The sequence below is a fragment of the Pseudophryne corroboree genome, chromosome 1 (assembly GCF_028390025.1).
Source record: "Pseudophryne corroboree isolate aPseCor3 chromosome 1, aPseCor3.hap2, whole genome shotgun sequence".
Classification (NCBI taxonomy): Eukaryota; Metazoa; Chordata; class Amphibia; order Anura; family Myobatrachidae; genus Pseudophryne; species Pseudophryne corroboree.
This window is the reverse complement of record NC_086444.1, coordinates 654,887,083-654,913,211: the sequence shown is the minus strand read 5'-3', so window position 1 is coordinate 654,913,211 and position 26,129 is coordinate 654,887,083. Positions and strand designations below refer to the sequence as shown.

Below are 26,129 nucleotides of genomic sequence, written 5' to 3'. Positions count from 1 at the left end.
CTCCCTGGGAGAAAGAAAAACCACCTATATTCTGGTGGAGACTGCAGCATTTATAATTGTGTTAAGCTCCATGCATGGGCTGTTTAATCGTGTAGATTTTCTTTGAAAGTCCATCCGTTTTTAAATGATGTTAATGTGGTGTAATTATGATCTAACCACCATTTAATGAAGAGCTTATTTGCTCGCAGTGGGTAATTTCCAACGGAATTAAGGTTTATTGGGTAGCTCTAATGGATGAGCTTCCATATGTATATGACTTTAAGCTGTACTGGCTATTTGAAAAAGTCCCGTATATACGGCTTACCCCAACCTTTCCGTGATGAGAAGGTAGATTGTTCTCTCCTGTATAACGGTGGGTGCCGGCTGCCCACACTAAGGTCCTGCTGTGCGTCGATGTCCGGACGCTGATAGGAAAAACGGATGGAGATCAGCCTTTCAAGTGCTGGTGTCAGAGCGTGGATTTATGCCTATATTGCATAGGCTTGTAGCTCCGTCTGCGGGAGCCGCCGAACACCCTTGTGCACTGATGTAGGAGCGCGGCTTGATGTCTCCGAGTCGCGGCGTTGACCCGATATCCTGAGCTCATTAAAGCACCTACACACAAGGAGTGTGTACAACGGCTCCCGTTAATAGAACATAAGCGCACGACTCGGAGACATCAAGCCGCGCTCCTACATCAGTGCACAAGGGTGTTCGGCGGCTCCCGCAGACGGAGCTACAAGCCTATGCAATATAGGCATAAATCCACGCTCTGACACCAGCACTTGAAAGGCTGATCTCCATCCGTTTTTCCTATCAGCGTCCGGACATCGACGCACAGCAGGACCTTAGTGTGGGCAGCCGGCACCCACCGTTATACAGGAGAGAACAATCTACCTTCTCATCACGGAAAGGTTGGGGTAAGCCGTATATACGGGACTTTTTCAAATAGCCAGTACAGCTTAAAGTCATATACATATGGAAGCTCATCCATTAGAGCTACCCAATAAACCTTAATTCCGTTGGAAATTACCCACTGCGAGCAAATAAGCTCTTCATTAAATGGTGGTTAGATCATAATTACACCACATTAACATCATTTAAAAACGGATGGACTTTCAAAGAAAATCTACACGATTAAACAGCCCATGCATGGAGCTTAACACAATTATAAATGCTGCAGTCTCCACCAGAATATAGGTGGTTTTTCTTTCTCCCAGGGAGCTTCCACTATATATATTGGTACCATTTGTGTTACGATTGTTTGTTACATAATACCTGAGCTCATTATAATACAAGATATTGGGTATATTTTATTGAATTGTGACAGTTTTTTATATATGCTTTTTATTAATAAATTTATTTATGCTGTTGAATGGTAGCGCTTCACCGAGTATTCTTTGTTTCACAACCTTTTTTTGGCTGAGGATCAGCACCTCAACCTGGGGAAGCTGCAACCAGTACAACAGCACTTAATTTTAGGTGTCTTATAGCCATTTAACTAGCGCCCACCCACTTTTTTTCTTCTTTGTTCACTACAATAGGCTGGTTCAGGTGAAACGCTGATACCACCTTAGGGAGAAAATGCGGACGCGTCCGCAGCTCTGCCCTATCCGAATGGAAAATTAAATAAGGGCTTTTATAAGATAAAGCCGCCAGTTCAGATACTCTCCTGGCGGACGCCAGGGCCAGTAACATAGTCACTTTCCATGTGAGATATTTCAAATCCACATTTTTTAGTGGTTCAAACCAATGGGATTTGAGGAAATCTAAAACTACATTTAGATCCCACGGTGCCACCGGAGGCACCACAGGAGGCTGTATATGCAGTACTCCTTTGACAAAAGTCTGGACCTCAGGAACTGAGGCCAATTCTTTTTGGAAGAATATTGACAGGGCCGAAATTTGAACCTTAATAGATCCCAATTTGAGACCCATAGACAATCCTGATTGCAGGAAATGTAGGAAACGACCCAGTTGAAATTCCTCCGTCGGAGCACTCCGATCCTCGCACCACGCAACATATTTCCGCCAAATGCGGTGATAATGCTTCGCGGTGACTTCCTTTCTTGCCTTAATCAAGGTAGGAATGACTTCTTCTGGAATGCCTTTTCCTTTTAGGATCTGGCGTTCAACCGCCATGCCGTCAAACGCAGCCGCGGTAAGTCTTGGAATAGACACGGTCCCTGCTGAAGCAGGTCCTGTCTTAGAGGTAGAGGCCACGGATCGTCCGTGACCATCTCTTGAAGTTCCGGGTACCAAGACCTTCTTGGCCAATCCGGAGCCACTAGTATCGTTCTTACTCCGCTTTGCCGTATGATTCTCAATACCTTTGGTATGAGAGGCAGAGGAGGAAACACATACACCGACTGGTACACCCAAGGTGTTACCAGCGCGTCCACAGCTATTGCCTGCGGATCTCTTGACCTGGCGCAATACCTGTCCAGTTTTTTGTTGAGGCGAGACGCCATCATGTCCACCATTGGTCTTTCCCAACGGTTTATTAGCATGTGGAAAACTTCTGGATGAAGTCCCCACTCTCCCGGGTGAAGATCGTGTCTGCTGAGGAAGTCTGCTTCCCAGTTGTCCACTCCCGGGATGAACACTGCTGACAGTGCTATCACGTGATTCTCCGCCCAGCGAAGGATCCTGGCAGCTTCTGCCATTGCACTCCTGCTTCTTGTGCCGCCCTGTCTGTTTACATGGGCGACTGCCGTGATGTTGTCCGACTGGATCAACACCGGTCTTCCTTGAAGCAGAGGTTCCGCCTGGCTTAGAGCATTGTAGATTGCTCTTAGTTCCAGAATGTTTATGTGAAGAGACTTTTTCAGGCTCGACCACACTCCCTGGAAGTTTCTTCCTTGTGTGACTGCTCCCCAGCCTCTCAGGCTGGCGTCCGTGGTCACCAGGATCCAATCCTGTATGCCGAATCTGCGGCCCTCCAATAGATGAGCCCTCTGCAACCACCACAGAAGAGATACCCTTGTCCTTGGAGACAGGGTTATCCGCAGGTGCATCTGAAGATGCGTGCATTGATGTACAGACACCTTTCCTGGTTTTAGGAGATTCCTGACCAGGTCGGATAACTCCTTGGCTTTTTCCTCGGGAAGAAAAACCTTTTTCTGAACCGTGTCCAGAATCATCCCTAGGAACAGCAGACGAGTTGTCGGCATTAATTTGGATTTTGGAATATTCAGAATCCATCCGTGCTGCTTTAGCACCTCTTGAGATATTGCTAATCCCATCTCTAGCTGTTCTCTGGACCTTGCCCTTATTAGGAGATCGTCCAAGTATGGGATAATTAATACGCCTTTTCTTCGAAGAAGAATCATCATCTCGGCCATTACCTTTGTAAAGACCCGAGGTGCCGTGGACAAACCAAACGGCAGCGTCTGAAACTGATAGTGACAGTTTTGTACAACGAACCTGAGGTACCCCTGGTGTGAGGGGTAAATTGGAACGTGGAGATACGCATCCTTGATGTCCAAGGATACCATAAAGTCCCCTTCTTCCAGGTTCGCTATCACTGCTCTGAGTGACTCCATCTTGAACTTGAACTTCTTTATGTACAGGTTCAAGGACTTCAGATTTAGAATAGGCCTTACCGAGCCATCCGGCTTCGGTACCACAAAAAGAGTGGAATAATACCCCTTCCCTTGTTGTAGAAGAGGTACCTTGACTATCACCTGCTGAGAGTACAGCTTGTGAATGGCTTCCAAAACCGTCTCCCTTTCGGAAGGGGACGTTGGTAAAGCAGACTTCAGGAAACGGCGAGGTGGATCTGTCTCTAATTCCAACCTGTACCCCTGAGATATTATCTGCAGGATCCAGGGATCTACCTGCGAGTGAGCCCACTGCGCGCTGTAATTTTTGAGACGACCTCCCACCGTCCCCGAGTCCGCTTGAGAAGCCCCAGCGTCATGCTGAGGCTTTTGTAGAAGCCGGGGAGGGCTTCTGTTCCTGGGAAGGAGCTGCCTGTTGCTGTTTCTTCCCTCGACCTCTGCCTCGTGGCAGATATGAATAGCCCTTTGTTCTCTTATTTTTAAAGGAACGAAAGGGCTGCGGTTGAAAAGTCGGTGCCTTTTTCTGTTGGGGAGTGACTTGAGGTAGAAAGGTGGATTTCCCGGCTGTAGCCGTGGCCACCAAATCTGATAGACCGACTCCAAATAACTCCTCCCCTTTATACGGCAAAACTTCCATATGCCGTTTTGAATCCGCATCGCCTGTCCACTGTCGCGTCCATAAAGCTCTTCTGGCCGAAATGGACATAGCACTTACCCGTGATGCCAGTGTGCAGATATCCCTCTGTGCATCACGCATATAAAGAAATGCATCCTTTATTTGTTCTAACGACAGTAAAATATTGTCCCTGTCCAGGGTATCAATATTTTCAATCAGGGACTCTGACCAAACTACCCCAGCACTGCACATCCAGGCAGTCGCTATAGCTGGTCGTAGTATAACACCTGCATGTGTGTATATACTTTTTTGGATATTTTCCATCCTCCTATCTGATGGATCTTTAAGTGCGGCCGTCTCAGGAGAAGGTAACGCCACTTGTTTTGATAAGCGTGTTAGCGCCTTGTCCACCCTAGGAGGTGTTTCCCAGCGCTCCCTAACCTCTGGCGGGAAAGGGTATAATGCCAATAATTTCTTTGAAATTATCAGCTTTTTATCAGGGGCAACCCACGCTTCATCACACACGTCATTTAATTCTTCTGATTCAGGAAAAACTATAGGTAGTTTTTTCACACCCCACATAATACCCTGTTTAGTGGTACCTGTAGTATCAGCTAAATGTAACGCCTCCTTCATTGCCAAAATCATATAACGTGTGGCCCTACTGGAAAATACGGTTGATTCGTCACCACTGGAATCAGTGCCTGTGTCTGGGTCTGTGTCGACCGACTGAGGCAAAGGGCGTTTTACAGCCCCTGACGGTGTTTGAGGCGCCTGGACAGGCACTAATTGATTGTCCGGCCGCCTCATGTCGTCAAACGACTGCTTTAGCGTGTTGACACTATCCCGTAATTCCATAAATAAAGGCATCCATTCTGGTGTCGACCCCCTAGGAGGTGACATCCCCATATTTGGCAATTGCTCCGCCTCCACACCAATATCGTCCTCATACATGTCGACACACACGTACCGACACACAGCAGACACACAGGGAATGCTCTAAACGAAGACAGGACCCACTAGCCCTTTGGGGAGACAGAGGGAGAGTCTGCCAGCACACACCAAAAAGCGCTATATATGACAGGGATAGCCTTATAATAAGTGCTCCCTTATAGCTGCTTTATATATATCAAGATATTGCCATTAAATTTGCCCCCCCTCTCTGTTTTACCCTGTTTCTGTAGTGCAGTGCAGGGGAGAGACCTGGGAGCCGTCCTGACCAGCGGAGCTGTGAGAGGAAATGGCGCCGTGTGCTGAGGAGATAGGCCCCGCCCCTTTTTCGGCGGGCTCGTCTCCCGCTATTTTGTGAATACAGGCAGGGGTTAAATATCTCCATATAGCCTCTGGGGGCTATATGTGAGGTATTTTTAGCCTTTATATAGGTTTACATTTGCCTCCCAGGGCGCCCCCCCCCAGCGCCCTGCACCCTCAGTGACTGCGTGTGAAGTGTGCTGAGAGGAAAATGGCGCACAGCTGCAGTGCTGTGCGCTACCTTTAGAAGACTGCAGGAGTCGTCAGCCGCCGATTCTGGACCTCTTCTTACTTCAGCATCTGCAAGGGGGCCGGCGGCGCGGCTCCGGTGACCATCCAGGCTGTACCTGTGATCGTCCCTCTGGAGCTGATGTCCAGTAGCCAAGAAGCCAATCCATCCTGCACGCAGGTGAGTTCACTTCTTCTCCCCTCTGTCCCTCGTTGCAGTGATCCTGTTGCCAGCAGGAATCACTGTAAAATAAAAAACCTAAGCTAAACTTTCTCTAAGCAGCTCTTTATGAGAGCCACCTAGAATTGCACCCTTCTCGGCCGGGCACAAAAATCTAACTGGAGTCTGGAGGAGGGTCATAGGGGGAGGAGCCAGTGCACACCACCTGATCTGGAAAAGCTTTACTTTTTGTGCCCTGTCTCCTGCGGAGCCGCTATTCCCCATGGTCCTTTCAGGAACCCCAGCATCCACTAGGACGATAGAGAAAAAGAGGCAACTGATGGTTCAGGCGGGACGCCGTGAGGTCGATCTGTGGTTTTCCCCACCGGCGGACCAGTTGCCAAAACACCTGGGGATGTAGTGACCACTCTCCCGGGTGCATGTCCTGTCTGCTTAGATAATCGGCTTCCCAATTGTCCACTCCCGGAATGAATATCGCCGATAAGGACAGAGCATACTTCTCTCCACACAGAGAAGGATGTTGGTGACCTCCCTCATCGCTGCACGGCTGCGAGTGCCGCCCTGATGGTTGATGTACGCCACCGTCGTGGCGTTGTCGGACTGAACTCTGACCGCTCGACAGCGTAGTAGGTGATGTGCCTGAAGCAGAGCATTGTACACGGCCCTTAGTTCGAGAATGTTTATGGGGAGAGCGGATTCGTGGATTGACCAGCGCCCCTGAAACCGATGTTCCATGGTCACTGCCCCCCAGCCGCGCAGACTGGCGTCCGTGGTGAGGAGAGTACAATCCCATACACCGAACCACCTTCCTTCCAACAGATGTGTCGACTGGAGCCACCAGAGAAGCGACGACCATGCCTTTGGAGATAGCGTCACCCTTTGATGAAGGAACAGATGAGATCCTGACCACTGATGTAGAAGACACAGCTGAAAAGGTCGAGAGTGGAAGCGACCATACGGAAAAGCTTCGAACGCTGCTATCATCTTTCCCAGAAGGCGAATGCACAGATACACTGACACCCGACGGTGTCGAAGAACTGACCTTACCAGTGTCTGTAGAGACAGGATCTTGTCCTGAGAAAGGAAAACCTTCTGACGGACCGTGTCGAGAATCATCCCGAGAAACAACAGCCGTTGTGAGGGGCATAAGTGAGACTTCGGGAAATTCAGGATCCACCCGTGTCGAATCAGAAGGTCCTGCGTCATCCGGATATTCTGAAGCAGCAGTTCTGCCGAGCTTGCTTTTATTAGCAGATCGTCCAGATAGGGGACAATCGTCACACCCTGCTTCCGAAGAAGGGCCATCATGACCGCCATGACCTTTGTGAACACTCTGGGAGCAGAAGAGAGACCGAAAGGAAGGGCCTGGAACTGGAAATGAGTGTCCTGTATCGCGAACCGGAGAAAAACATGACGAGGAGGCCAAATGGGAACATGTAAGTATGCATCCTTGATGTCTAAGGACGCCAGAAACTCGTCTTTTTACAACCCCGCAATAACAGACTGAAGGGACTCCATCTTGAACTTGAATACCCTCAAAAACGGATTGAGATCCTTCAAGTTCAGAATTGGCCTTTCCGAGCCGTCCGGCTTCGGTACGAGAAACAGGCTTGAGTAATAGCCCCGTTTCCGATGATGAGAGGGAACAGGGATCACCACCCTTGCGGATAGAAGCTTCTGGACCGCTGCCTGTAAGGCAACTCCTCGGTTGTCTGAAACTGGCAAACCCGTGGTAAAAAACCGCTGGGGCGGTTGTTCCTGAAAATCGAGCTTGTAACCGCAAGTGATTAGATCCCAGACCCAAGCGTCTGGACAGGACTGTACCCAGACCTCCTTGAAATCCCACAGACGAGCTCACACCCTGTGATCTCCCAGGTGGGAGGGAAGCCCGTCATGCAGTGGTAGTGGTAGAGGACTTAACCTCTGACTAGGCTGAGGCCGCGGAACCTCTACCCCTGCCTCTACCTCTATGGCCACGGAAGGTAGAAGCTCCTCCCCTGGCCTGGCCTCAAAACCTGGAAGGGGCACGAAAGGATCGAAAAGAGGGACCCCTATATGGCCTGCGAGTGGCTGGAGCAGCAGAAGGAAGATAAGTCCAGATCCTTACCAAACAGAACCTCACCCGTAAAGGGCAACGCTTCTGCTGCCCTTTTGGATTCCGTATCCGCTTGCCACTGCCGGAACCAGAGAGCTCTGCGGGCCGCAATTGCTAAAGCGGAAATTCTAGCTCCGAGAATACATATGTCCTTGGACGCTTCGCAAAGATAAAGGGCTGATTCACGGATGTGTTCCGCCAACTGTATCAATTGATCCGCCGGCAATTCGTCACGAATTCTAGAGGACAAGTGCTACGCCCAAGCTTCGATCGCCTTGTTGACCCAACAACCTACCTGCGCCAGGCGATGTAATACCCCCACCGCCGAGTAAATAGTCTTCAAGGTGGATTCCAACTTCCTATCCGACGCCTCCTTAAGCGAAGTCGCTCCCGGAACCGGTAGGACCGTCTTTTTGGACAGATGAGACACCGAAGGATCCACAATCGGAGAGGTCTCATAATGTTTCCTGCTATCTGCGGAAAAAGGATAGGAAGACAACAGTTTTCTTGATACCTGAAATTTTGCGTCTGGATGTTTCCAGGCTGCCGTTATGAGCGCATCCAGCTCCTCCGAAACTGGAAAGGTCACCGGCAAGCATTGGTTGGTGACAAACCTTGAAGGGCCGTCTCCTCCACCTGTAATACTGAGCGAATAGCAGTAATAAGAGCCTCTATACCCTGAGCTACTGGTTCAGAGTCCCCGTACACCTGATCGTCATCAGTATCCTGTTTATCTACATCCTCCTGTACATCTAACCCCGCCTCATCTAATTGAGGCATATCATCGTCAAAGTCATGCAACACAGAGGCTAGCAATCTCTTTTTAGAAGCCTGTTGAGGGGGCTAAAGGACGGGGTCTGGGAAGGGATTACAGCCCTAGAGAGCACTTCTACTGACTTTGCCAATGAGACAGCCCATGCAGGTTCCGGCTCCGGTACCGGGACAAGCTGTCGGAACCGGGCCGCCTCTCTATCTTCCCGAGAGGCTCCGCAGCGGTGTCCGGCCGGCTCCGGCGAGCTCAGTGTCTCCTTCAGCCGGGGCCCATCCTGAGCCGCACGAAGCTGCGATGGGACCCCGCCGGCAGCCTCCCGCGGTGCAGACTGGCAGTGCCAGTCTGTGGATGTAAGTAAGAGAAGGAAAAATAAATAAATTATTCATAGAAGACCCAAGTGAACCAGCTCCGTTGGGCACAAATTAAAGACTGGCTTGGAGGGGGGACATAGTAGGGGAGGAGCTAGCCACAGTGTTGGAATTTTAAAGTGCCAGCTCCCAATTACTGCCTATTTCCCCATTGTAACTGCGCTCCAGTGGCCCCTAGTGGATGAAGGAGAAATAGGATTTTAATACCTACCGGTAAATCCTTTTCTCTTAGTTCGTAGAGGATGCTGGGGACACCATTAGAACCATGGGGTATAGACGGGATCCGCAGGAGACATGGGCACTTTAAGACTTTGAAAGGGTGTGAACTGGCTCCTCCCTCTATGCCCCTCCTCCAGACTCGTTATAGGAACTGTGCCCAGGGAGATGGACATTTCGAGGAAAGGATTTATTGTTAAACTAAGGTGAGATTCATACCAGCTCACCCCTCAACCATGCCACAGAACATGGCATTCAACAGAACACAGGCCAACGGCATGAACAATGTCAGCAACAGGCTGACAATAACGTAACACAACATATGTGTAACCATAACTATTAACTGCAGATACAGTACGCACCGGGACGGGGGTGCCCAGCATCCTCTACGGACTACAAGAAAAGGATTTACCGGTAGGTATTAAAATCCTATTTTCTCATACGTCCTAGAGGATGCTGGGGACACCATTAGAACCATGGGGTTATACCAAAGCTCTAGAACGGGCGGGAGAGTGCGGACGACTCTGCAGCACTGATTGACCGAACTTAAGGTCTTCATCGGCCAAGGTGTCAAACTTTTAGAACTTTGCAAAAAAGTGTTTGACCCCGACCAAGTAGCTGCTCGGCAAAGTTGCAATGCTGAGACCCCCCGGGCAGCCGCCCAGGATGAGCCCACCTTCCTAGTGGAATGGGCCTTCACTGATTCCGGTAATGGCAATCCAGCCGTGGAATGGGCCTGCTGAATCGTGTTACAGATCCAGCGTGCAATGGTCTGCTTGGAAGCAGGACACTCAACCTTGTTGCGAGCATACAGGACAAACAGAGCCTCTGTCTTCCTAATCTGAGCCGTTCTGGCGACATAAATCTTCAAAGCTCTGACCACATCCAGAGACTTTGACTCAGCGAAGGCGTCAGTAGCCACAGGCACCACAATAGGTTGGTTTATGTGGAAAGAGGAAACCACCTTCGGTAAAAATTGCTGACGTGTCCTCAATTCAGCTCTATCTTCATGGAAGATCAAATAAGGGCTCTCGCGAGACAAGGCCGCTAACTCAGATACCCGCCTTGCAGATGCCAAGGCCAATAGGATGACCACTTTTCAAGTGAGGAATTTTAACTCCACCTTCCACAAAGGTTCAAACCAACGTGATTGAAGGAACTGCAATACCACATTAAGGTCCCATGGTGCCACAGGAGGCACAAATGGAGGTTGGATGTGTAACACTCCTTTCACGAAGGTCTGAACTTCTGGAAGGGAGGCCAATTGTTTCTGAAAGAAAATTGAGAAGGCTGAAATCTGAACCTTGATTGAGCCCAATTTTAGGCCCGCATCCACACCTGCTTGTAAAAATGGAGAAAACACCCTAGGCGAAACTCTTCCGTAGGAGCTCCCTTGGCTTCACACCAAGACACATATTTTCTCCAAATATGGTGGTAATGTTTAGCCGTTACCCCTTTTCTGGCCTGAATAAGTGTGGGAATGACTTCACTGGGAATACCCTTATTGGCTAGGATTTTGCGTTCAACCGCCATGCCGTCAAACGCAGCCGCGGTAAGTCCCGATACATGCACGGCCCCTGTCGTAACAGGTCCTCTCGCAGAGGAAGAGGCCAGGGATCTCCCATGAGTAATTCCTGAAGATCTGGATACCAGGCCCTCCTTGGCCAGTCTGGGACAATGACGATCGCCTGGATCTTTGTTCTTCTTATGATCTTTAGAACTTTCGGAAATAGAGGAAGTGGAGGGAATACATATACCGACTGAAACACCCACGGTGTCGCCAGTGCATCCACTGCTATTGCTTGAGGGTCCCTTGACCTGGAACAATATCTCTGAAGCTTTTTGTTGAGACGAGATGCCATCATGTCTACTTGAGGAACTCTCCAACGACTTGTCACCTCTGCGAAGACTTCTTTGTGGAGGACCCACTCTCCTGGATGGAGATCGTGTCTGCTGAGGAAGTCTGCTTCCCAGTTGTCCACTCCTGGAATGAATATCGCTGAGAGAGCGCTTGTATGTTTTTCCGCCCAGCTTCTGCCATTGACGCTCTGCTTTTCATTACGCCCTGACTGTTTATGTACACTACTGCAGTTACATTGTCCGACTGGATCAGTACAGGCAGATCTCGAAGAAGATGTTCCGCTTTTAGGAGGCCGTTGTAAATGGCCCTTAACTCCAGAACATTTATGTGGAGACAAGATTCCTGACTTGACCATTTTCCTTGGAAGCTTTCTCCCATTGTGGACTGCCCCCCAGCCTCGGAGGCTTGCATCCATGGTCACCAGGATCCAGTCCTCTATCCCGAACCTGCGCCCCTCTAGGAGGTGAGAGCTGTGAAGCCACCACAGGAGTGATATCCTGGCCTTGGACGACAGGATTATCCTCTGGTGCATGTGTAGATGGGACCCGGACCACTTGTCCAACAGGTCCCACTGGAACACTCTGGCATGGAACCTGCCAAACTGAATGGCCTCGTAGGCCGCAATCATCTTCCACAGCAACCGAATGCATTGATGGATTGAGACACTTGCTGGTTTCAGAATTTGTTTGACCAGACTCTGAAGTTCCACAGGAAGAAAGACTCTCTGTAGTCCTGTGTCCAATATCATTCCCAAAAACGACAGCCGCGTCGTCAGTATCAACTGTGACTTTGGCAAGTTTAGGAGCCAACCATGTTGTTGAAGAACTGATATGGAGATTGCAACGTTTTGGACCAACTGGTCCCTGGATCTCACCTTTATCAGGAGATCGTCCAAGTATGGGATAATTGTGACTCCTTGCTTGCGCAGGAGAACCATCATCTCCGCCATCACTTTGGTGAAAATCCTCAGAGCCGTGGATAGACCAAACGGCAACGTTTGAAATTGGTAATGACAATCCTGAATTGCAAATCTCAGGTAAGCCTGATGCGGAGGATAAATGGGAACATGTAAGTAGGCATCTTTTATGTCCACCGACACCATGAAATCCCCTTCCTCCAGACTGGAGATCACTGCTCGGAGAGACTCCATCTTGAATTTGAATCTCCTTAGGTAGAAATTCAGAGATTTCAGGTTTAGGATTGGTCTGACTGAGCCGTCCGGCTTCGGGACCACAAACAAGCTCGAATAAAAACCTTCCCCCTGTTGTGACTGGGGAACCTTGACGATAACTTGATTTTGACACAATTTTTGTATTGCGTCGCAAACTTCCTCCGTCGGGAAGAGAAGCTGGTAAGGCCGATTTGAAAAAACGGCAAGGGGTGATGGGGGGGGGGGGGGGGGGGGGGCGTCTAGAAACTCCAGCTTGTACCCTTGGGATACTATCTGTAAAATCCAAGGGTCCAGGTTCGAACGAACCCAACACTTACTGAAGAGTTTTAGACGGGCCCCCACCGGTGCATAGGAGCCCCAACGTCATGTGGAGGAATTGGCAGAAGCCTGGGAGGACTTCTGCTCCTGGAAGCCTGACAAGGCAGAACGTTTACCTCTTCCTCTAGTAGCAAGGAAGGAAGAACCCCGGCCCTTTCTGTATTTATTGGGCCGAATGTTGCGTTTTCTTTTGTTGTGGAGGAACATAAGGTAAAAATTATGACTTACCCGCGGTAGCCGTAGATACCAAATCATCAAGGCCGACACCAAATAAGGCCTTACCTTTATATGGTAGAGATTCCATACTTTTCTTGGAGTCAGCATCAGCATTCCATTGGTGAATCCACAACGCACGCCTAGCTGACACAGCCATGGCATTGGCTTTTGATCCCAAAAGACCAATATCTCTTGCAGCTTCCTTAAGGTATGCTGCAGCGTCCTTGATATAACCCAGCATCAAGAGGATGCTATCCCTATCTAGGGTATCTATATCAGATGACAAGTTATCTGCCCACGTTTCGATAGCACTACTTACCCACGCAGACGCAATGACAGGTACCTGTGGTCACATAAATGGACTTCAATGTAGTTTCCCGTTTACGATCCGTAGGATCCTTCAGGGCCGCTGTGTCAGGTGACGGGAGAGCCACCTTTTTAGACAACCTAGACAAGGCCTTGTCCACAGTTGGGGGTGACTCCCACTTTTCCCTATCCGTCGAGGGAAACGGATAAGCTGCCCTAATTCTTTTGGGAATCTGAAACTTCCTGTCAGGACCTACAGTGAAGTCTGTCAGAAAGACACAGAGGGGATTTGCCAGCTCACACCCTGCGCTGAAAAAATAAGATTTTACTCACCGGTAAATCTATTTCTCGTAGTCCGTAGTGGATGCTGGGAACTCCGTAAGGACCATGGGGAATAGCGGCTCCGCAGGAGACTGGGCACAACTAAAGAAAGCTTTAGGACTACCTGGTGTGCACTGGCTCCCCCCTCTATGACCCTCCTCCAGACCTCAGTTAGGATACTGTGCCCGGAAGAGCTGACACAATAAGGAAAGGATTTTGAATCCCGGGTAAGACTCATACCAGCCACACCAATCACACCGTATAACTCGTGATACTATACCCAGTTAACAGTATGAAATATAACTGAGCCTCTCAACAGATGGCTCAACAATAACCCTTTAGTTAAACAATAACTATATACAAGTATTGCAGACAATCCGCACTTGGGACGGGCGCCCAGCATCCACTACGGACTACGAGAAATAGATTTACCGGTGAGTAAAATCTTATTTTCTCTGACGTCCTAGTGGATGCTGGGAACTCCGTAAAGACCATGGGGATTATACCAAAGCTCCCAAACGGGCGGGAGAGTGCGGATGACTCTGCAGCACCGAATGAGCGAACTCTAGGTCCTCCTCAGCCAGGGTATCAAACTTGTAGAATTTAGCAAATGTGTTTGACCCCGACCTAGTAGTAGATGCTCGGCAAAGTTGTAAAGCCGAGACCCCTCGGGCAGCCGCCCAAGAAGAGCCCACCTTCCTCGTGGAATGGGCTTTTACAGATTTAGGATGCGGCAGTCCAGCCGCAGAATGTGCAAGTTGAATCGTGCAACAGATCCAGCGAGCAATAGTCTGCTTTGAAGCAGGCGCACCCAACTTGTTGGGCGCATGCAGGATAAATAGCGAGTCAGTCTTTCTGACTCCAGCTGTCCTGGAAACATAGTTTTTTAGGGCCCGGACTACGTCCAGCAACTTGGAGTCCTCCAAGTCACGAGTAGCCGCAGGCACCACAATAGGCTGGTTCAAATGAAACGCTGAAACCACCTTTGGGAGAAATTGGGGACGAGTCCTCAATTCCGCCCTATCCATATGGAAAATCAGATAAGGGCTTTTACAAGACAAAGCCGCCAATTCTGACACACGCCTGGCCGAAGCTAAGGCCAACAGCATGACCACTTTCCACGTGAGATATTTTAGTTCCACGGTTTTAAGTGGTTCAAACCAATGCGACTTTAGGAAATCCAACACCACGTTGAGATCCCAAGGTGCCACTGGGGGCACAAAAGGGGGCTGAATATGCAGCACTCCCTTAACAAATGTCTGAACTTCAGGTAGTGAAGCCAGTTCTTTTTGGAAGAAAATCGATAGAGCCGAAATCTGGACCTTAATGGAACCCAATTTTAGGCCCATAGTCACCCCTGATTGTAGGAAGTGCAGAAATCGACCTTGCTGAAATTCCTCCATTGGGGCCTTCCTGGCCTCACACCACGCAACATATTTCCGCCATATGCGGTGATAATGGTTTGCGGTCACTTCTTTCCTAGCTTTAATAAGCGTAGGGATAACTTCCTCCGGAATGCCCTTTTCCTTCAGGATCCGGCATTCAACCGCCATGCCGTCAAACGCAGCCGCGGTAAGTCTTGGAACAGACAGGGCCCCTGCTGCAGCAGGTCCTGTCTGAGCGGCAGAGGCCATGGGTCCTCTGAGATCATTTCTTGAAGTTCTGGGTACCAAGCTCTTCTTGGCCAATCCGGAACAATGAGTATAGTTCTTACTCCTCTCCTTCTTATTAGTCTCAGTACCTTGGGTATGAGAGGCAGAGGAGGGAACACATACACCGACCGGTACACCCACGGTGTTACCAGAGCGTCCACAGCTATCGCCTGAGGGTCCCTTGACCTGGCGCAATATCTTTTTAGCTTTTTGTTGAGGCAGGACGCCATCATGTCCACCTGTGGCCTTTCCCACCGGTGTACAATCATTTGGAAGACTTCTGCATGAAGTCCCCACTCTCCCAGGTGGAGGTCGTGTCTGCTGAGAAAGTCTGCTTCCCAGTTGTCCACTCCGGGAATGAACACTGCTGACAGTGCTAACACATGATTTTCCGCCCATCGGAGAATCCTTGTGGCTTCTGCCATTGCCATCCTGCTTCTTGTGCCGCCCTGTCGGTTTACATGGGCGACCGCCGTGATGTTATCTGACTGGATCAGCACCGGCTGGTGTTGAAGCAGGGGTCTTGCCTGACTTAGGGCATTGTAAATGGCCCTTAGTTCCAGAATATTTATGTGTAGGGAAGTCTCCTGACTTGTCCATAGTCCCTGGAAGTTTCTTCCCTGTGTGACTGCCACCCCAGCCTCGAAGGCTGGTATCCGTGGTCACCAGGACCCAGTCCTGTATGCCGAATCTGCGGCCCTCTAGAAGATGAGCACTCTGCAGCCACCACAACAGCGACATCCTGGTCCTTGGAGACAGGGTTATCAGCCGATACATCTGAAGATACGATCCGGACCACTTGTCCAACAGATCCCACTGAAAGATCCTTGCATGGAACCTTCCGAATGGAATTGCTTCGTAAGAAGCCACCATCTTTCCCAGGACTCGCGTGCAGTGGTGCACCGACACCTGTTTTGATTTTAGGAGGTCTCTGACTAGAGATGACAACTCCTTGGCCTTCTCCTCCGGAAGAAACACTTTTTTCTGTTCTGTGTCCAGAACCATCCCCAGGAACAGTAGACGCGTTGTAGGAACCAGCTGCGACTTTGGAATATTCAGGATCCAGCCGTGCTGTTGTAGCACTTCCCGAGCTAGTGCTACACCGATCAACAACTGTTCCCTGGACCTCGCCTTTATAAGGAGATCGTCCAAGTACGGGATAATTAAATCTCCCTTTCTCCTAAGGAGTATCATCATTTCGGCCATTACCTTGGTAAATACCCTCGGTGCCGTGGACAGACCAAACGGCAACGTCTGGAATTGGTAATGACAGTCCTGTACCACAAATCTGAGGTACTCCTGGTGAGGAGGGTAAATGGGGACATGCAGGTAAGCATCCTTGATGTCCAGTGATACCATGGAATCCCCCTCGTCCAGGCTTGCAATCAACGCCCTGAGCGATTCCATCTTGAACTTGAACCTTCTTATATAAGTGTTCAAGGATTTTAAATTTAAAATGGGTCTCACCGAACCGTCCGGTTTCGATACCACAAACATTGTGGAATAGTAACCCCGTCCTTGTTGAAGGAGGGATACCTTGATTATCACCTGCTGAGAATACAGCTTGTGAATCGCCTCCAGCACTGCCTCCCTGTCCGGGGGAGCTGTCGGCAAGGCAGATTTGAGGAAACGGCGAGGGGGAGACGTCTCGAATTCCAGCTTGTACCCCTGAGATACTACTTGTAGAATCCAGGGATCCACCCGTGAGCAAGCCCACTGGTCGCTGAAGTTCTTGAGACGGGCCCCCACCGTACCTGGCTCCGCCTTTGGAGCCCCAGCGTCATGCGGTGGACTTAGAGGAAGCGGGGGAGGACTTTTGTTCCTGGGAACTGGCTGTATGTTGCAGCTTTTTCCCTCTACCTCTGCCTCTGGGCAGAAAGGACGCGCCTCTAACCCACTTGCCTTTCTGGGGCCGAAAGGACTGTACCTGATAATACGGTGCTTTCTTTGGCTGTGAGGGAACATGGGGTAAAAATGTTGACTTCCCAGCTGTCGCTGTGGAAACGAGGTCCGAGAGACCATCCCCAAACAACTCCTCACCCTTGTAAGGCAATACTTCCATGTGCCTTTTAGAATCTGCATCTCCTGTCCACTGCCGAGTCCACAATCCTCTCCTGGCAGAAATGGACATTGCGTTTATTTTAGATGCCAGCCGGCAAATATCCCTCTGTGCATCTCTCATGTACAAGACAGCGTCTTTAATATGCTCTACGGTTAGCAATATAGTGTCCCTGTCTAGGGTACCAATGTTTTCCCGACAGGGAATCTGACCACGCAGCTGCAGCACTGCACATCCATGCTGAAGCAATAGCCGGTCTCAGTATAATACCTGAGTGTGTATATACAGACTTCAGGATAGCCTCCTGCTTTCTATCTGCAGGCTCCTTTAGGGCGGCCGTGTCCGGAGACGGTAGTGCCACCTTTTTTGACAGACGTGTGAGCGCTTTATCCACCCTAGGGGATGTCTCCCAACGTGACCTGTCTGGCGGGAAAGGGTACGCCATTTGTAACCTTTTAGAAATTACCAGTTTCTTATCGGGGGAAGCCCACGCTTCTTCACACACTTCATTTAATTCATCAGATGGGGGAAAAACCACTGATAGTTTTTTCTCCCCAAACATAATACCCTTTTTTGTGGTACCTGGGGTAATATCAGAAATATGCAACACATTTTTCATTGCCGTAATCATGTAACGGGTGGCTCTATTGGAATGTACACTAGTCTCATCATCGTCGACACTGGAGTCAGTATCCGTGTCGACATCTGTGTCTGCCATCTGAGGTAGCGGGCGTTTTAGAGCCCCCGATGGCTTTAGAGACGTCTGGGCAAGCACAGGCTGAGAAGCCGGCTGTCCCACATCTGCTATGTCGTCAAACCTTTTATGTAAGGAGTCGACACTGTCGCGTAATTCCTTCCACATAACCATCCACTCAGGTGTCGACCCCGCAGGGGGTGACATCACATTTATCGGCACCTGCTCCGCCTCCACATAAGCCTCCTCATCAAACATGTCGACACAGTCGTACCGACACACCGCACACACACAGGGAATGCTCTGACTGAGGACAGGACCCCACAAAGCCCTTTGGGGAGACAGAGAGAGAGTATGCCAGCACACACCAACAGCGCTATATAACACAGGGATTAACACTATAACTGAGTGATTTTTCCCAATAGCTGCTTGTATACACAATATTGCGCCTAAATTTAGTGCCCCCCCCTCTCTTTTTTACCCTATGTAGTCTGGAAACTGCAGGGGAGAGCCTGGGAGCGATCCTTCCAGCGGAGCTGTGAGGGAAAATGGCGCCAGTGTGCCGAGGGAGATAGCCCCGCCCCTTTTTCGTCGGACTTCTCCCGCTTTTTTCTATGTATATCTGGCAGGGGTATTTTACACATATATAGTCTCTATGACTATATTATGTGTTATTTGCCAGCCAAGGTACTCAATATTGCAGCCCAGGGCGCCCCCCCCCCCCAGCGCCCTGCACCCATCAGTGACCGGAGTGTGAGGTGTGCATGGGAAGCAATGGCGCACAGCTGCAGTGCTGTGCGCTACCTTCTTCTGCCGCCGATTTCCAGGACCCTCTTCTTGCTTCTGGCTCTGTAAGGGGGACGGCGGCGAGGCTCCGGGACCGGACGACCGAGGCTGGGCCTGTGTTCGATCCCTCTGGAGCTAATGGTGTCCAGTAGCCTAGAAGCCCAAGCTAGCTGCAAGCAGGTAGGTTCGCTTCTCTCCCCTTAGTCCCTCGTAGCAGTGAGTCTGTTGCCAGCAGATCTCACTGAAAATAAAAAACCTAAAATAAACTTTCTTTTTCTAAGAGCTCAGGAGAGCCCCTAGTGTGCATCCAGCTCAGCCGGGCACAAAATTCTAACTGAGGTCTGGAGGAGGGTCATAGAGGGAGGAGCCAGTGCACACCAGGTAGTCCTAAAGCTTTCTTTAGTTGTGCCCAGTCTCCTGCGGAGCCGCTATTCCCCATGGTCCTTACGGGGTTCCCAGCATCCACTAGGACGTCAGAGAAAAAAAAAATGGTCAGAAAATTGGCAATACAATGCCTCAGACCTATAGCGCTTTTATCACATATACATTGCACCAATTATATGCCTCCTCCCTCCCTACACTCTTGGTACTTGTCAGTGTGTGTGGAGGACCAGCGTCCCTGCAGCCGAAATGGCGCAGTGAGCTGTGAGGTAGAAACTCCGCCCCCTTAATGGTGCGCTTCTGTCCCGCTTTCTAGATGTTTATACTGGCGGGGGATGGGACAGTGCCGTGGCACTAATGTCCCCTCTTGTAACTAAACTGACACCCCCTGTAGGACCACCTGTGCCACTGCAGCAGTTTATGGTCCCTGCACTTAATCGGCCATGGGCGGATCAAATTTCCACTCTGTTACAGCACTTGAACCGGTCATTGACTAAGTCCAAATCTCACTCTCAGCCACCTAAGACGTCTTCTAAACGGGCCGCTACTTCCTCACAATCCACTGCTATTCCAGACACATCCTCTGAGGAGGATGGTGCATATACTGACCCCACAGACACTGACTCAGATGCAATGGTGGATGTCCCTGATTTGATTGAGGCTATCAGGCTCATTCTTCAGGTCTCTGATGAACCTGAGCCTGTGGTTGTCTCTAAAAATCCGGACAGATTTAAACGTAAGAAAGTGGTTAAACAAGTTTTACCTCATTCTCAACACCTGGCTGACATTCATCAGGCATCCTGGGAAAACCCGGGAACGAAATTCACTCCGCATAAGAGACTGTTGGCTCGCTATCCTCTCTCTGCGGAACTATATAAAAATTGGGAAACTCATCCGCCTGTAGATTCTCATGTGGCACGCATGGTAGTTTCCTCTGCTCTACCAGTAACTACCGCCACCTCTCTGAAGGAACCGACGGATAGACGTGTGGAGGGTTGTTTGAAAGCGATTTACACCCTAACGGGGGCTGGCAAAGGCCAACCATTGCAGCAACATAGGCTGCTGAAGCTGTTGAGGCGTGGGCTCAGGAGCTTGAGGTGGAGCTGCCTTCCAGCGTATCTGAGTATGCTTGACAACTGTCAAAGCTTTGAGGCTGTTGGTGCCTCGCATCAAGATCCTACTCTACACCCCGATGTTAATCCTTGTGGAGCCCAGTGTACCCCGCAGCAGGAAAAAAAACTAAAGAAGCTCTAGGAGCTCCCGTAGCTGTGACCGGCTCCTCTGCACATATTTTCTAAACGGAGTCTGGTAGGAGGGTCATAGAGGGAGGAGCTAGCCCACAGTGCCAATGGCTCCTAGTGGACCCGTCTATACCCCATGGTACCAATGTGGACCCCAGCATCCCTTAGGACGTAAGAGAAAGTAACGATTACAAATAAATTATTTTTAAATGCCATCACAGAAAATTAGATTAAAGATGAGGAATATACCTTTTCTCTGTACGTTCTGCTTGCCTGGGCTGTCACATCTTGACTTTGTCCCTCCACTATAAAAACATATATATTATTATAATCAGAAATGTGGTGGCATGTTTCCCCTTCACATATTACTTGCTATGCTTACGAAGATTTTCATTTTCTGTAACTTGGGGGCAGATGTATTAACCTGCAGAAGGCATAAGGAAGTGATAAACCAGTGATATGTGCAAGGTGATAAAAGCACCAATCAATCAGTTTCAATATGTAAATTAACAGTTAGGATCTGATTGGCTGGTGCCTTTATCACCTTGCACATATCACTGGTTTATCACTTCCTTATGCCTTCTCCAGGTTAATACATCTGCCCCATGGTCTTATAACATACATTAGAATTATCTATTAAAAGGTCAAAACAATATGCTACAACTCAAGCGTCAAAATAAAGGGGTTGATGTACAAAGCAGTGAAGAAAGTGGAAAAGTGGGCCAGAGGAGAAGTTGCCCATAGCAACTACTCAGCTTTGAGGTAGCATTTATCATGTAGATTCCATAAAATGATAGGTAGTATCTGATTAGTTGCCATGGGCAACTTCTCCACTCTTTACTGCTTGATACATCTAGCCAAACTTTATAATTGTTTTAAAGGCACAAATATAAAATGAGTTTTGATGTCAACATGGCTAAAATATACACATATATGTCGACGTTAGGGTTACCTGAAACAGATAATCATTCTGGCCATGTCAACATTTCATCAGTGTCAACATGCTGACACATGCACGTGTGCATGGTCTCATTTCAACATTATAATGGTCTACCTGGCCAATATTGACAACATATACTGAGCCTTACTGGGCAATGACTCTTATGTCTTAGTTTTAAGCATTATATCAAAAAGAGAAAATATAGATTTAAACCTCTAGAAATTTTGGGTTAAGACATTGCTCAAAAGCTGCTTTTGCATACAACTATCCAAGTGGAAACTGTATGTTAAACAGAATACATGTAAAGCTAGTGATAGCTATTGTAAGAAAAGCACCCATTAATACTATATGTACCAGAGTATTATAGACTCCCATAGTTAAAACAAAACAAAACACAATAACAAAGGACACAAATCAAAAACCCACATTGGGAAAACATACTCTTGCCCAAGAGAATACAGTAAAGTGCAATCATGTAAAAATGTGAAGATTTTAATATGAAAATAAAAATAGCGGTCTGTAGTGTTCTAATGATATTTCCAGGACAGAACAAGAAATTACATGACTTACTGAAGCAGAAAGCATGAAACGGACATGCTATTCACAGCCAATATCTAGTTCTATGACAACACCTGCTATTATAGTCTATCAGGTTTCAGATAAAAAAACATTTTTTCAGTTTCATAATACTTAACATTTCATTTCTCCTGATCTATTCCCCCTTGATTCTTCTCTCTCATGTCAGGTTACCATTTCGGTTTTTTGGGGTGGTTTTTTTTTTTTTTTTGGGGGGGGGGGGTTTGCTTTCTCTACCCTCATACTACCCGCAGATTATACTCAATACCCAACCAATAAGGAAAAACAGAAAAATAAATAAGAAAAGGTTTAGGATCTCACGGTTATTGTCGTTTTCCAATATTGGCTGCATGTTCACCCTTTCAGCATCATAGACTTCCATTATTCCGGTTTCTTTATTCAGAACTCCGACAAAGTACCTAATTCACATTTTGATATGAAAGATAAAACAATTTTACATTACAAATATTTTCAGACATCAAAAGCAGTATGCTCTTCCTTTTTTTATGGGGGGGGGGGTTGTTTTTTTAAATACAAAGATTTGGATGCTCTTTGATATAAAAACAGCAGAAGAGGGCATAAAATATAAGCTAAAAATAAATAAAAGGTTTCCCTTACTGTAAATTTCAGTCAAGTTGAAAGCTATCATTCTGGTTAATATATTTATTTATATATTAAAAATATTTTGCTCTACAACTCTATTGCCTTAATGTTGCGCAATGTTGGTGCCCATGAGATGCCAGTGTTCCGACCCATACTCTAGCACTGCCTCTTAGCATGAGTATCCATGTAATGTGCCCGTTATGGCAAAGCAGATTTTGCTATTGCCAGAATGTAAATAAAAATGACAGAATAAAATGTTTATGCAGGGGTCCATGTGTCCTCTATAAAATAAATCAACTAATGCCTGTTTGCTTTGCTATGGCCTATCTTATTATACAAGCCGAATATACAGTATGCACAGTGGGTTATGAAGTAGACCACGTATACAGTGAAATCTCTAGCATGAAGGGAGAGTACCAAACCATTTGCTGCTTTATTTATTTTTATAAACTCTTCTGCATACTGGAGCTAACCTCTCAAAATATTGTGCAGTCACTTCCAAGTTATGTGCCTCTTCTCCAAACAAACACCAATAGCCCTGAATTAATGAACTAATGGGGGTACACACTAGGCGATTTCTGGATAAAAAAAAATACATAACATTTGTGTCGTTATTTTTTATTTTTAGCCTGAAATCGTCCAGTGTGTATGGGGGTGATGTTGCTGAACGATGCGCACTCCCGCACGTCATTTAGCGTTCACCAATATTGAGCTGACATGTAGCTCAACCCGTCATTGTCGGGCTGAGCTGTATGTTGGGGAATGCCGGCGGTGACGTCACTAAACATTATCGTTGAACGATAACATTCAGAATGTACGCACTATGGGCCTAATTCAGAGTTGATCGCAGCAGCACATTTGTTAGCAGTTGGGCAAAACCATGTGCACTGCGGGGGAGGGGGGGCAGATGTAACATTTGCAGAGAAAGTTAGATTTGGGTGGAGTGTGTTCAAACTGAAGTCTAAATTGCAGTGTAAAGATAAAGCAGCCAGTATTTACCCTGCACAGAAACAATATAACCCACCCAAAGCTAACGCTCTCTGCACTTGTTATATCTGCCCACCCTGCAGTGCACATGGTTTTGCCCAAACGCTAACAAATTTGCTGCTGCTATCAACTCTGAATTACCCCTATATCGTTGAATGCTAGTCGTTCACCACCAGCATTTAAACATCAGGTAGTCTCTATCCGCCTTAAGTCACTGGTGTCTACTTAATCTGTCAGCGGCAATAGTGGTCCAGGTCTACAAAAGTGAACGTTAAAGTTTTCCACTGGCGAAAGAAAAAATAGGATTTTAATACCTACCGGTAAATCCTTTTCTCCTAGTCCGTAGAGGATGCTGGGGACTCCAAAAGGACCATGGGGTATAGACGGATCCGCAGGAGACATGGGCACACTAAAAAGACTTTTACTGGGTGTGAACTGGCTCCTCCATGTATGCCCCTCCCCCAGACCTCAGTTATAGGAACTGTGCCCAGGAGAGATGGACATTTCGAGGAACTGAGGGCGAAAAACTACCAGCCCACACCACAAGCATACCGTACAACTGGATCAACAGGAAACCAGATAACAGTATGAACCAACAACAGCAACAAGCTGAATACACTGATGCACAAACCTCGTGTAACCAAAAGTAACCAGTATCAAAACAACTGCAAGGAACAGTCCGCACTGGGATGGGCGCCCAGCATCCTCTACGGACTAGGAGAAAAGGATTTACCGGTAGGTATTAAAATCTTATTTTCTCTTACGTCCTAGAGGATGCTGGGGACTCCAAAAGGACCATGGGGTCTATACCAAAGCTCCAGAGCGGGCGGGAGAGTGCGGACGACTCTGCAGACCGATTGAGCAAACATAAGGTCCTCATCAGCCAGGGTATCAAACTTGTAGAATCTAGCAAAAGTGTTCGAACCCGACCATGTAGCTACTCGGCAAAGTTGAAGTGCCGAGATCCCTCGGGCAGCCGCCCAAGAAGAGCCCACCTTCCTGGTAGAATGGGCCTTTACCGACTTCGGCAACGGCAACCCAGCCGAAGAATGCGCGTGCTGAATCGTATTACAAATCCAGCATGCAATAGTCTGCTTGGAAGCAGGATTTCCAATCTTGTTGGAAGCATACAGGATAAACAGAGCTTCCGTTTTCCTAACCAGAGCCGTTCTGGCGACAAATTTTCAAAGCTCTTACGACATCAAGAGATTTTGGAACTGCCACAGCATCCGTGGCCACAGGCACCACAATAGGTTGATTTATGTGAAACGAAGAAACCACCTTCGTCAGAAATACTTGACGAGTCCTCAATATCCACATGAAAAATCAAATATGGGCTCTTGTGAGACAAAGCCGCCAATTCTGACACTCATCTGGCAGACGCCAAGGCCAAAAGCATGACCACTTTCCAAGTGAGAAACTTTAACTCAACCTTACGCAAAGGTTCAAACCAGTGCGACATAAGAAACTGTAACACCACTTCAAGATCCCACGGTGCCACGGGTGGCACAAATGGAGGATGGATATGCAACACTCCCTTCACGAAAGTCTGAACCTCAGGAAGGGCGGCCAATTCTTTTTGAAAGAAAATAGATAAAGCCGAAATCTGCACCTTGATGGAACCCAATTTCAGGCCTGCATCCACGCCTGCCTGCAAAAAGTGGAGGAAACGACCCAAGTGAAACTCCTCCGCAAGAGCTGCTTTGGTTTCACACCACGACACATATTTTCTCCAAGTACGGTGATAATGTTTCGCCGTGACCTTCTTAAGGAGAGTGGGGATGACCTCCCCGGGAATACCCTTCCGGGCTAGGATCTGGCATTCAACGTACACGCCGTCAAACGCAGCCGCGGTAAGTCCAGGAACACGCATGGCCCCTGCAGTAACAGGTCCTCTCTTAGAGGAAGTGGCCAGGGATCTTCCACTAGTAATTCCTGGACATCCGGATACCAGACCCTCCAAGGCCAATCTGGAGCGACGAGTATAGCCTGAACCCTTGTTCGTCTTATGATCCTCAACACCCTGGGGATGAGAGGAAGCGGAGGGAACACATACACCGACCGAAACACCCACGGAGTTACCAGGGCGACCACCGCACATGCTTGAGGATCCCTCGACCTGGAACAATAATTCAGAAGCTTCTTGTTGAGGCGAGACGCCATCATGTCTATCAGAGGAATGCCCCAACGCCTTGTCACTTCTGCGAATACCTCTTGATGAAGAGCCCACTCTTCCGGATGGAGATCGTGTCTGCTGAAGAAGTCTGCTTCCCAGTGGTCCACGCCCGGGAGGAAGACTGCTGACAGAGCGCTCACGTGCTGTTCCGCCCAGCGGAGAATTCTTGTGGCTTCCGCCATCGCCGCCCTGCTTCTTGTTCCGCCTTGGCGGTTTACGTACGCCACCGCTATTATGTTGTCCGACTGGATCAGGACAGGAAGATCCTGAAGAAGGTTTCTCGCTTGCAGGAGGCCGTTGTAAATGGCTCTTAACTCGAGAACATTTACTCCTAGCTTGACCATTTTCCCTGGAAACATCTTCCTTGCGTGACTGCCCCCCAGCCTTGGAGACTTGCATCCGTGGTCATCAGAACCCAGTCCTGGATTCCGAATAGGCGTCCCTCTAGAAGGCGAGAGCCTTGCAGCCACCACAGGAGAGAGATCCTGGCTCTGGAAGATAGACTTATTTTCCGGTGCATGTGCAGGTGAGACCAGGACCATTTGTTTAGCAAGTCCCACTGGAACACCCGA

General features: G+C 48.5%; 1 protein-coding gene across 1 annotated transcript in view; it reads right to left on the bottom strand.

Moving 5' to 3' along the window:
• POLR1E (RNA polymerase I subunit E) overlaps positions 1 to 26,129 on the bottom strand; it is a 140,794-nt gene that overhangs the window by 87,883 nt on the left and 26,782 nt on the right. Inside the window, exons 4-5 of the mRNA XM_063914661.1 lie at positions 22,113 to 22,210; positions 20,525 to 20,580 (exon numbers count right to left, since the gene is read on the bottom strand). Of these exons, the coding sequence (XP_063770731.1) occupies positions 20,525 to 20,580; positions 22,113 to 22,210 (154 nt within the window). The remainder of the gene's footprint in view (positions 1 to 20,524; positions 20,581 to 22,112; positions 22,211 to 26,129) is intronic.